Here is a 13,635-nt window from a genome sequence, read left to right on the forward strand (position 1 = left end):
TTATAAACCATAATCTATACGACACATATATTCCTTATGCTGTTTTTTTCCGGCCGTCAATAGGTGTACCTCTGGCTTTCCTAAAAGTGGAAAAGTCAGTGATTTAAATTTTAATCCCCAAATAGTCCCTAATGCAGGCAACACTTTGCAGTTAACAAGCCAACTTAATTGGTTAAAAAAAATCTAAAACATTGTCCGATAATTAGAGCAACAAGTGGGAATTCTCCTATGAATAGAACCAGTTTAATTGAAGCCTAGTTAGAACATTCTAAGTATTCAGTTAAATAAAAGCCTTTCAAAGTCTTGCGTCCACTGAGTTCCTTCTACTGCTGTTTTCCTGCAGGCTGTGAGATGAATGTACATAAACGTTGTGTGCAGAGCGTACCCAGTCTCTGTGGTGTGGACCACACTGAACGTCGAGGACGGATGCACATCAGGGTGGAAGCAATTAATGATGAAGAGTTTCAGGTAACAGGTATGTGAAAATAGCACATTGTAGTGTTTCGTTGTCATTGCTAGTCCTGGAAATGCAGCAAAACAGCTTAGATTATACTTTTCAGTTTATACATGATTGGATTCTGGCAGCAGTGTGACAGGAATTTTTTGTTAAAAACTCGATATTTTTGAGAAACTTTCAAATGTTTGTGTGGAATGTGGTGGATGTTGGTGGAACGTGATTGCTCCACAGCAAAACTGCCATATACTCTGATATTCACACTTTTCATGTATATCCACCAAGCTCTGTGTCTGTTTTCAGCTAATTGACACATTTGGCAGAAATGTGACAACCTACAATAAAACATTGTTTTCTGTTCGTCAGTTAAAGTCTTGATGATTGAATGGTTTGCCACATCAGGTTGTTGTCTAACCTGTTGGTACAGTATGTAAATTGAAATCTTGCACAGGTGTCCTGAGTACTTGGTTACTTTCAGACGCGGGCTGGGAGAGGCGTGGCCGGGGGGCACACAGGCGGCCGCATCTCATGAAAAGGGATGCGGCCGCGTCATTGATGATGCCCCCCTGCCCCCCGGGCCAGCCCGCCACTGGTTACTTTATCTCAATATTCAAATTACAGAGGCATTTTACCTTTAGAAACCTTCACCATAGTTTAATTAAAGTCATTATTTCAACTTAATATATGTATGAAAATATATGAATAATATACATGAAATTACTGATGGTTATATATAACTAATGATGTTCATCATACACACTTTCACTCATCTGCAGCTTAGCTGATTAATTTTGGGTTGCCCTCTAATCTTCAGAATGGCCTGTGTGACTTCCATGTATTGTGAGGATAAGGTGACTTGATGCAGAGCCTGAATAAGACCCCATGGAGTCCTAAGCAAGAGACTGGTTTGAGACCTGCCCCCTCTCAATTTGTCCAAAAACCCCCCCACCACATATAAGCAAGGGTTAGAGCAGTAATGGGCAAACTACGGCCCGCGAGCCAGATCCGGCCCACTTAGAGGTTCTATCCGGCCCGCCAATATTTTAATTTTTTTTATTAAAATATGCATAAAATTATTAGGGCCGAACCTGTGTGTCAAAACCTTCATTTTTATGCCTTCCCATCTATTTCCTCCATTACACTTCATCCTCCTTCCTAAAAGGACACTTCATATGTCAATCACTCAAACACCTGCCCGCCCCCTAATGGCTGAAAGTCATGTGAGAAGAGATGGGCTGGGCTATATACTAAGGCGGATTTCGATTGGCTGCTGTGTTGTCAGTTAGTGGCTCACCAGTAAGACGGATCTGCAACAACCTGCTGAAATAAGTGCTGTGTCTGTACGATCGCTGCACTTATAGAGGTAACACTGCTATACAACACCCTCCCGTCCCATTCAAAAAATTTGTATTATATATTTCGATATTTGAGTTTTTTAATAAATTATATTGGCCCGCCTAAAGTTTTTCTTTTTTATTTGGCCCGCTCCTGAAAAAGTTTGCCCATCACTGGTTTAGAGTAATCTGGGCCCCTCAGTACCCAACTGGGATCTAGACGGGAACTTAGGTTGCCTAATGTATTGTCCAGCTCTGACGTGAAGCCGGCTACTCCAATCACTTTTAGTCTTATTATTCAATCAGCTTTAGTATATAACTATAGACCTTTATATAGATATAGACCGTTGTTTAGGAGGACCCATTCCAATCTGGCTGCTTACACATACTTGCCAACTTTTAAAATCTGTCCTCCGGTAGATTCCAGAGGACAGGTCATGTGACAAGTAGGGGCGCTTGGTGATGCCATTGCATCACCATAGCTCCACCCCCTACTATTAAAAAACAATAATTCATGGAATTGAATATCACAGGCAGGGCTTAATGATGCGATTGCGTCATTAAGCCCTGCCTCCACAAGTGTCCGGGAGGTTGCCTACTTTTTCTGGAAGAGTAGGCAAGTATGTGCTTACATGACTTGTCTCAGCCCTTCTGCCCCAAATGAACACACAACCCTGTCCACTCACTTGCCCCTCAAATCTCATTTCACTGCCTGGAATATAGATTCTACTTTCCCACTGCTGGTAAAGTAGAATCTATGCTCTGCTGTTAAGTGCACTGGGGAGGACAATCACCCCAGTTGCCCCTGTCTCCCCGGATCTACCACTGGCTTCAAACTTCACTGAGACAGTATAGCCATACTTGCCAACTTTTCCCCGTTGGCTTCAGGGAGATCCCGGGGGAGGTGGGCGTGCGGGCGCAGCTTGATGAATCGCATCATGTTGACCCCACCCCCTAAACGATTGTCACAATTTTGCCCAATTACAGCAGGGGGCGGGGCTAAGATGACGCAATAATTGCGTCATTAAGCCCTGCCACTTATCTATTGCGAGGGCGAGAACCGGGAGGTTGCCCTGCTCTCCCGAGAGCATGGGAGGTCTCCCAGAAATGCGGGAGTCTCCCGGACATTCCGGGAGAGTAGGCAACTATGCGTTAAAGAAAGGCATCTAATGAATCTCTAGAGACTGAAGTGTCTTTTACATTTCTGTCTCCATTACTGAAGTCATGTTGTCTTACCTGTCAGTCTTTGATTAAATCTTGGTCTCCATGAAAATGGCCACCTCCATAGGCATCAATACATGGGCATAGGACATAATTTCTGAACTGTGTCATCATGCCACAGATGGCGAAGTCAACCACGTCTTGTACTAGCTCAGCATCAGGGAGAATGCAAGACTCTTCAGGGAGTGAGGGAGATCACCCCTATTTCAGGGAGTCTCCCTGACATTCAGGGAAAGTTGGCAAGTATGAGTATAGCTTATGACATAATTAGATGTTCAAACTCAGCAGAAAAGGGTTCCTGGAAACTGGGAAGAGTTGGCAACCATGTTATTTATAAAGTCACAGGCTGGGCCTCAATCATGAAACTCACTTGATGTGCTCTGCAAAACGCCTTGGTTTTGCTTTGGTCTGTCTGGACCTAACGGCACACTGTGCAAGAATGTAAACGTCACCTGAAAAACCAACCTTGTGTGACTTTTGTGGCACCCCTTTCATCAAAGGAAACTTTTCAGGTTTTTTTATATACTGCTTCATAAAGAATGTTTTTATTACACGTTTGTATGCGTGCTCCTAGAAATGTGTTTTCCAGTTCAGTCATGCGCTGTGTAACTATGACCACCGACTGACGATCCTTATTAAATAGGCTTGTTTTGCATGGGGAAGGCTATTACCAGAGAAAGCCAATGAATTTCAGTGTTATTGCCAGAGAAGCTCCATCTCTATTTTTCTTTAGACAGAGCTCTTTTCTTTTTAATAAATAGAGCCCTTAAAATTAATTTATTCCAGCATAATAAGTTTAATCTTCCAGTTTTGCTATATTTAGAAAATCATAAACATTTGCATGACTAAAAATGTCCAAATATTTAAAAACTGTCCCTATTTGGATGACTAACCACATAACTGTTTTAGAATCTACCATGATGGCGTCAAGTGTGTTAAATATGTATTTTTCTTGTCAGTAGCACCACCTAGTGGAGAATAATTATTATGTTTATTCTTCATACCTCAGAGCTGAGATTCCCCTTAGCAACAAGCTAGAGTTAAAAATAACATTTATGTTATACTTGGATTTCTCTCCTGCCGTGTGTGCACACTAAAACAGTATCCAATCTGTCCCCTGAGCTAAACATACTATCGTGCTATGATATGAATATATTCTGAGGATCAATAATAAGGTGTAAGGGGTGATAGGCTTAGTAAACTCAGGAAAATGAGAAATTATTGCAGTTTAATATTACATTGGATGCTTTACAAGCACTTTGCAGCTAGAATAGATAACAAATTATAAGGAAAACTAATTATAATATATATTATAATATTCATCTCTGCTGCTTTACTCGCTTGTGCTATCACTGCTGGGAGTACTAGCACTTCAGATTTAGGGTACTTTCCAAATCAGAGAAAATGCAAGCACATATTTCTTGTATATTTGCCTACTCTCCTGGATTTTCCAGGCAACTCGAATTTCAGGTAGGTCTCCCGGGCTCCCGGGAGAGCACTCATTCTCCGACATCCAGCCCACTTCCTAGTGAAATAAGTAAGATGGGGGCCATGACGTATTTTGTCGCAAATTGCCCCATTTTGTCCCTGCCCTCTGCGACGTAATGACGCGATTGTGGTCTTGCAACGCAGTTGCACTTCAAAAAAAATGTAGGCAAGCATGATTTTTTTGTTGTTCACAAACACTCCTATTTGGCTGCCTGTCCATGGCACTTTTCTGTTTCTCTTTAAGTGACTTTGTGCAGAAGCTTTGCTCAACCATCCGTGTGATATATCAGCACAAGTCAGAACAGTTAAAATGTCACCTTGATGTACTGTCTGCTGTCATTTTCAGGCATCCTCCTTAATTAACCACTTTTCCATGTTTTGTCCTAAAACACTACACATTGTAGCCAGATGTATGTCTTAAAAATGTCATGAGAATAACATTGGGAATGTCTTTCATGTTTCACATTTATACTTTTTATGACACTGGTTTGTTATGTACAATATGAACTTTTTGTGTATAAATCAACTGTCTCCTGTGAAATAACATCCTATTTACAGTCATTATCAACTACCCAATCAGTGGCGTCTCTGAGGATATCTAATCTATATTTAATTTTTGGGGATAAAAGAGATCTGCAAACACACATTAAACGAGGAATGCCCCTTATTGTGCAGTATACATCTACTGAAGTTCTACAATACAAAAGTGTTTGCATCTGGGTGCTGCATTCTGCTAGGACCACTCCTATCTGGTCATCTTCTCCCATTAGAAGGACCAAAATTTTGCTCCCCCACGGTGGCTGCCATCTCGACGCACCAAACAATGCATTTACTTTAAAGACCCTTGCTGTAAACCTTAATAAGCAACCAGGATCGCCTTAAGGAGAATGTGACTGAGGACAGTCTCTTTAAACCACAAGCTTAGCAAATTCCCACTGGCATGCATTACACATAGTCACACAGCTTAACTAAGTCATAGAGGTAAATTTATCAAGTTGCGGGTTTGAAAAAGTGGAAGTGTTGCCTATAGCAACCAGTCAGATTCTAGCTGTCATTTTGTAGAATGTACTAAATAAATGATAACTAGAATCTGATTGGTTGCTATAGGCAACATCTTCACTTTTTCAAAACTGCAGCTTGATAAATTTACCTCATGGAGTGGGTGTAAGCAGGCGATAGTGGGCCCGAGTCATTAAGGCAAAAAATGGGTAAATGTTCTCTGAGACAAACCATGTTACAATACAAGGGGTGCAAAGTAGTTTATTATTTTGCGCATAAGTTAAATACTGGCTGTTTTTTCATCTAGCACACAAATACTTAATAGCTTTATTACTACACTGAAATTTAAAGTTGAACTAGGACATGCCCTACCCCAACTATAAATCTGTCCCCACATTTTAAATTTACCTCCCCCTCCAATGCAACATGGTTTTGCCCAGGTGCAAATGTTACTCCTTTTTTATGCTTTGCTCTCCTTAATGACTCAGGCCCAGTGTGTGTGCTTGAGCTACTACCACCTGAAGCCTTTTTCAAACCCTGTCGCCTTTTGTTCCTCCCCCAGCACCCAGTGGACTAAGGCTGTCTCTAACAGATTTTGCTTAAGGGCTCCTGCTGAGAACCAATTTAAACAATTCTCTGCATATGTGCTAGAGCGCTATAAGTGTCAGTGGTTTCAGTACATGGGGTAATAATTTTGTTAACATATAGGTTGAAGGTAAGTCTTAAGCTGTGGACATAAAAACTGCAGCACTAAGGCCTCAAAAACACTGTTGTTCATTCTAAGCATTTAGCGCACATTATTAAAGCTTATTAAATATGCTGGGAATGCAGAGAGTCCAGAAGATAATATAGACCTGTAAACACACACTTTCCGACAAGTGTTCACTTTGATTTTCATTGTTACATGTTACTGTTGACTGCATTCCTTTTGAATGTTTTTTACACCTGGTACAATAAGATAGGGTTTTATGGGAGCGCCCATTAAGTAAATAGTACATTATGTTGCAGAGAGACAGTAATTAATGTGCTTCTAATGCTCTGTTCAACGAGGACAAAGTCAAATGTTTTTTCACTCCTTTCAAGTTGCATTGTTTTTTAATGCTCATGTGTACAAGCTGTAACAGATCTTATAACAGAATTCTATTTTAGAAACTCTATCTATATATGCAGGTATTTTGAAGAATTCAGTATCTTCATCACATAGATACATAATAAAATGAATTTGCAATCCACTTGGCCTCACGTTCAGCAACGGCGTCAATGCTACTATCCACCGACTATCCATCGACTGGGTGAGCTGGCCTTTCATGAGAGGCCCAGGCCCAATTGGACTCCAGAAAATCCTAGCTCTTTACCGACAAGCCATTGCCCGCATTAAAATCAATGAAGATCTGTCGGAGCTAGTCACTGTAAGCAATGGCACCAGACAGGGGTGTCCACTATCCCAACTCATGTTTATTTTATGTATGGAAGCTCTGGTCAGAGCCAACAGGGCTAACCCAGATATATTCGGAATCGAGTAGGCGACGAGGAACACAAAGTTGCCTTATTTGCAGATGACGTACTGACTGTGGTCACCAACCCGGTCGTTTCGTTACCTAATCTAGTCAATGAATTCTAAAACTTTGGATTTGTGTCTAGTTTCAAAATTAACTACACCAAATCAGTAGCCTCGAATATTACTCCCCCGACTTTGATACTAGGGTCTCCATCATGACTTCCCTTTTGTTTGGCACCCCTCCCAATTGAGATATCTAGGCGTGTTGCACTCGAACGATCTCTCCTGCATTTTTTATCTCAATTTTAAACCTTTTTTGGGTAGTCTCCAGGCGGACATGAGAGAGTGGAAGAATAAAAGTTTCTCCTGGGTAGGACGAATCAACATTATTAAAATGAATGTACTACCCTGACTCCTTTACCTCATGCAGACACTAACAATCCATGTTCCTGACGTTTAGTTCCGGGCTTGCAATGCCTGATACGTGACTTTGTGTGGAGTGGGATATGTCCTAGATTTAAGCATGATGTAGACACTTGGGAGGTCTCCAGCTTCCTCTCTTCCCCTCTTATTATAATGCAGTGGTACTGAATAGGATTATGGAGTTGACTAACCAGACTGCAGATAAACAATGGGTAAAGATTAAAACATTTTTTCTCTCCTGCCCTGGAGCCACGCTCCCTTGGCTCACTAAACTGCCCAAGGTCTTCCAACCCACCATAGGACACACTTTATCGAGATGGTCTAAACTTAGATCCCTTACCTACATTTCTTCCACAATTCCACCATTAACTCCCCTGTTTCATAATCCAATTTTCCCGCCAGGCACCACCCTGTTGGCCTTCAAACTCTGGCTGTGGGCAGGGATTCATCAAGTTGGCCAGCTGGTGAGTGTAACAGGGATGCTTCCCTTTGCAGAAGTTGAGTCTAAACTGAAACTACCAGATGCTGAGATTTAAAAATATCTGCAAATTGAGCATTTATTGATGTCAGGTCTCCCAAAGGAACATATCACTCGGAAACTTACAGACTTTGAGACTCTATGCTGTATGTCACGCTGTCCTCCCCATTCTCTTTCTATCATTTACAAACCTCTGGTAGAACATCTCTTCAGCTCTTTGCTGAAGTTTACTGGTGAATGGGAAACTGAATTAGGAGCCGAGATTCAAGACTCTAACTGGGCAAAAATCTTTCAAATGACTCATGCATGCTCATCCAATGTCTCAATCTTAGAAACATATTACAAAGTTCTGACTAGATGGTATAGATGTTGCGCACACCTGGATAAAATCTATTGTGGAGTTTCTGGCTCTTGCTGGGGATGCACTCAAGGCCCCGGCTTCCTACTCCATATTTGGTGGGACTGCCCAATACTGCAACCTATTTGGTCTCAAAACATAACTCTCACAGAAACTATTAGGCCGGACAATACCTGACTCTCCTTCATTCTGGCTCCTTAACAAAACAAATGTGCCTTTATCCTGTTTAAAAAAATCCCTACTGAAATTTTTCATATCAGCAGCGAAGGCTGTTATACCAGAGATCCACCTCCCTGCCCACTATTTCAGACTGGTTTAATAGATTGTAGTTCTTTAGGTCGATGGATTAAATGCTTCTTTCAGCAGCAGATTCATTCGAAATGTATTACGCTATTTGGGGCCCCTGGCTAGAGATTACATATTCAACAGAATTCATGACCTTGTCCGCCGCATCTTCTCACTAACCAAGAGCCAAGAGGGTTTACTCATATATTAAAATGTAAAGGTCTGTTTTTCGTCATACTAGCAGCTCTCTAAGAGTCAACCTGTTGGGTTTGAAAATACAACACTTAAATACTCAACACCCCTCCCCAACCTACTGTTTCTAACCTACCCATTCCCTTTCTGTCCTTATGTTGTCTGTTATAAGGTTATAAGGTCCAGATATACTTGGCTGTAGTTATGTACACACTCCTCCATAATGGCCTGGTGCCGTGATGCTTTTCTAACGTACGAAGACGACGAGTAATGTAACTTTTATTGTTCCTCAAGTATGACCTGTTTATGTGTTTTTAAAAGCTCAATATTAATTTATTTAGAAAAAAAAATGAATTTTCATTGACATTTTTGTAAATGGCCTTTAAGAGTCTAGAGTGTAAGACCTGCAAAATATATAAGCTAAATAACATAACTTATTTATTTTTGGACTCAATGGAGGATCCCCAACAATGCAAGCAAATAACTCCTAGGCATGAAGTGCAGTAGGGTTCCAATATATTTTGTAATGCAATTATTTAGAATGCCTATAGGAAAAACATTTTAGAACTCCAAATTATCTTAATTGTGCCCATGCGACTCTAGATACTTCAGTGTACCTCAAGGGGGACAGTCCTAAGGCGAGCTTAAGGAGGACAGAAACCTCCCGTGGAGCAGAATGGTTCTCATGATTAGAGTAATCTGACCTCTTCTCAAACGCATTGCCTCCACCCACGACGTGTTGCTTTTTCAGGGTTACATATCCTGACAAGGTCTACGAGGGGTTAACTCATGCCCAACTCTCTAAGATATGACAGTTGACATTCATACACACCAGGAAACGGCAAAAAGCCACTTGGAGCATTATTAAAAAGCCATGTAACTTAAATGCCCATAACCTGATAAACAAAGGGTAAAGGCAAAATATTATTTCTCTGAAAATAATAAGGTGTCTGAGAGCAATGCAACTATGAATTGTAAATAACATGCATTAACAGTAGTACAATCTTAGTGCAGAAGAGTAACTAAACAATAGTACATTGAAGGTGGCCTTCCTTAACAACATTCAATAAAGACAATCACTGATAACATTAAGCTGTAGCATGCAGTGAATGAATCAGTAACAACATTGATGAAGTTTCAACAATGGCAGTACTCTTATAACAATAATTTAATGAGAACAGTAATAGCTATTTTTGCTCTCTAAAATGAGCCTGTCGTCAATGCCATGTTAAATGTCACACTCTTTGTTCAAATTGCTTGGCTTGGGTGTAAATCTGTCTAACGTCTAATACAGGAGACATGCATGAAATGGAAACTTAGAACTAAGAGAACGTAACCCTGTGAATGGACTCATACTCGGAGACAATAGAAGATGACGTAGAGGCATATAGTGTTAGAAGCCTTTGCAGAAAATATGATGAAGAGCATAATAATGAAGAATAGCAGTAACTTTCTTTGTAATGAAGACTGTAATGCTCACTTTGGAGAAGATAATTATGATGGCAGTTGTAGCCCCACTATTAGCAAGTATGAGGCTGATAGTTTACAAGCAAATGGAATGAATTAGACTGAACCTGGACTCCCTCTGGACTTCTGGCCTTGATCCGTACTCACTCTGGACCTTTAGAGTGTACCTGGGCTTCCTCTGCACCTCTGTCAGCCTGTTATGATTTCAATGGCAATGACAAATTCCCCTCTGGAGATTCTGGCAACCCTAACCCTTATAGAATGGCTGCTATTTCGGCAAGACTGACAGCTTTCTCTGTAAGGTAGGCAGCTCTCTCTGTCAAACATGCAGCTTTTACACCTGCCTCAATGAGAATAGTAGCTCTTCTTATTGCGTTTAGAATCACTGTAATGGCTTTGCCGTTTCCATCTCTGCAGCACTTATTTCCATAGTACACACTCTCAAGTGGTTTTTCCTCTCTCTGTTAGGCTTAGTGAACTGAGCTGCTTTATTCTCCTCCTTCCATTGACTCTGCTTGGTGAGGCAGCAGTACCACCAATAGCCGCACCTATTTCCTCTCTCTCCGCTCCTCCTTCTTCCTCTGTTTAGGCGCAAATCTCTCCGCGTTTTGTGGGCTCTGTCCTCATTTCCTCCTGCTCCTTTATCATGCTGGAAAGTGTACTATCCAGCTCCCGAAGCAGCGTTGGATGGCACCCTGATGGTGGTTCGTCCTCCCCTGTGATTTAACTCCTGGGACCCCGCCGCCCTATATATGGAAGCGCTGGGTCCAGGGGTTAATACATGACTTAAAACCACATTGTGGAAGATAAAGGTTGTTAAAATATTGAAACCTGTTTTTGCTTTTGTCATTAACAATGTGTTCAACATACGAAATGTGTCCATTGTTGCCAATACACTAAGCTAACCATTACAATTCCACTGTTTTTCTCTTTTTTTGTGTGTGTCATGTGTTAGGGATTTTTGTAATTCACAGATCAGTTCTGAAACAGATTTGACCATGTACACACACTCTTTTGTTTCCAAATCTGAAAGATCCAACCGTTTGGTGCTCGTAGCAAGTAGCAGGATCAGAGAGGGCACACTTAGTATTAGAGATGGTCACTGACCCCCGTGTTTTGGTTTTGTATGCGGTTTTGGATCTGGATTACCGTCGTGTTTTGGTTTTGGTTTTGGTTTTGCAAAACCGCCATTGCGTGTTTTGGTTTTGGTTTTGTTTGGTTATGTTTTGCTATTTTGTTGGAAAATCAATGTTTTTGGGCCTAAAATAACCAAATTTAGTGCTCCACCTGTTTCATGGATAAGTAATCTAATTGTAAAGCTAATAAATTATCAAAAAAACCAGTTTAATTCCTGGTAGGCCTTCATTAATTCTACACACAAAACAGATTGTCTTCCTCTCCATCTATGCATATTGGCAATGCAGCCATCGTATTTGGATGTATATTACACCCTACACTTATAGTTAAATATGTAAAGAAATGGAAAAAGGCAGTTTGCTTTCTGTCTCTATAGGCCCCCCTCCGCTTGTTGAAAAAACCAAAAAATTCAGCCGTTATAGACTGTACAATATTAATTGAAATGGAGAAAGCCAGTTTGGTTTCTGTCTCTCTAGGCCCCCCTCCACTTGTTGAAAATACAAAAAAATTCAGCCATTATAGACTGTACAATATTAAGAGAAATGGACAAAGCCAGTTTGGGGTCACTCTGTCTATGACACCCTACCCTTAAGGAGAAATTGCCCAAACAGCAGCCTTTCAAGACGGTACGTGATATGGAAATGCCCCAAGTCCCTTTCCATTTTGGTGGTAGATTGCACCCTACACTTACATAGAAAGTTTTAAAAAGATGTTACCGTCATCATCTTCAGCTTCATCCTCACCCTCATCAGTGTGTACGTCATCATCACAGACTATCAATTCATCGCCGCTTGAATCCGCCATTAGAGAACAGTCAGTGCTTGGATGTCTTTGATGGTGAAGGCCTTCCTCGTGGAAGATGTAGTTCATATTTATAAACATAATTTTCTCCACATTTTTTGGAAGTAACCTTCGATGGCGATCACTGACTAAGTTCCCGGCTGTACTGAATACTCGTTCAGAGTAAACACTGGAGGGTGGGCAGCTTAGGTATTGCAAAGCAAGTTTTTACATGGGTTTCCAAATGGCCTGCTTTTCCTCCCAGTAAGGAAAGGGACTGTCTGACATTTCCATATCAATTACCTCTTGAAAATAATCCTCCACCATCCTTTGCATGTTTATACTCGTATTGGATGCAGTTATGGGCAAGGTGACACATTTTATTTGAAAAATCCTTCAAACCACCCCAGATGTTAAATTGTTCTGGTCTGCCCCCTGCCTCTTCCGTGCTTCTTTTTGGGAAATTTAATTTTTTACGAGCAGCAGCAGCTTGAGAAAGTGAAGGAGGACACGTAGTCAAGCCGAGGCCCAGTTCAGCGGCCAACTTGTTGAGCAATAGCTCCTTGCAAAAGTTCACATCTCGCTCATTTACAAGTAAAGACTCAATATAGGTCTTAAACCTTGGATCAAGCACAGTGGCCAAAATGTACTGATCCGAGTTCAAGATCTTAATAACTCGAGGATCATTGTGAAGCGAATGAAGTACTTGATCGACAAGGCCAACATACTTTGCTGAATTGCTTGCTTTCAGCTCCTCCTTCAGTTTCTCAAGCTGCTTTTCCAATAGTCTAATTAAAGGAATGACTTGGCTCAAACTAGCAGAGTCTCCACTCACATCACACGTCACAACTTCAAATGGTTTCAGCACCTTGCACAGCACTGAAAGGATTCCCCACTATGCAAGAGTGAAATACACCCCCCTCCTTTCCCAATGTCATGGCTTGTGCAATATGCGTGGATGGCTTTGCGCTGTTCCTCCATCCTCTGAAGTATGTACAGGGGGGAATTCCACCTAGTTACCACCTCTTGCTTAAGTTGGTGGCAGGGCAAGTTAAACTGCTCTTGGAGCTGCTGTAATCTCCTACATGCTGTGGCTGAATGCCTGAAATGGTCTGAAATTTTACGTGCCACCGAAAGCATCTCCTGCACCTCACGGTTATTTCGTAGGAAGCTCTGCACCACCAAGTTGATGGTGTGAGCAAAACAGGGAATGTGTTGGAAATGACCCAGCTGTAATGCTCGCACTATATTGTTGGCATTATCAGAAATGACATATCCTGGGGAGAGTCCAAGTGGTATAAGCCATGTTTCAATCACATCTCTAAGTTTGCGTAACAAATTGTCAGCTGTATGCCTGTTAGTGAAGCCGATGATACAAAGAGTGGCCTGCCTGTGACGAATGTTACACAGTGGTGTAAATGCTGCTGCTGTTCCTGCTGGTGAAGGTGAATGACCAACCCAGTGGGCTGTCACAGTCATATAGTCTTTGGTTTGGCCACTTCCACTTGTCCACATATCTGT

General features: G+C 41.4%; 1 protein-coding gene across 1 annotated transcript in view; it reads left to right on the plus strand.

Annotated features, from left to right (window-relative positions):
* The window catches only part of PRKCG (protein kinase C gamma), a 270,969-nt gene that overhangs the window by 174,860 nt on the left and 82,474 nt on the right, over positions 1 to 13,635 (plus strand). The window contains exon 5 of the mRNA XM_075190817.1: positions 344 to 475. Within this exon, the coding sequence (XP_075046918.1) occupies positions 344 to 475 (132 nt within the window). The remainder of the gene's footprint in view (positions 1 to 343; positions 476 to 13,635) is intronic.

Source organism: Mixophyes fleayi, chromosome 11, assembly GCF_038048845.1.
Source record: "Mixophyes fleayi isolate aMixFle1 chromosome 11, aMixFle1.hap1, whole genome shotgun sequence".
NCBI classification, from domain to species: domain Eukaryota; kingdom Metazoa; phylum Chordata; class Amphibia; order Anura; family Limnodynastidae; genus Mixophyes; species Mixophyes fleayi.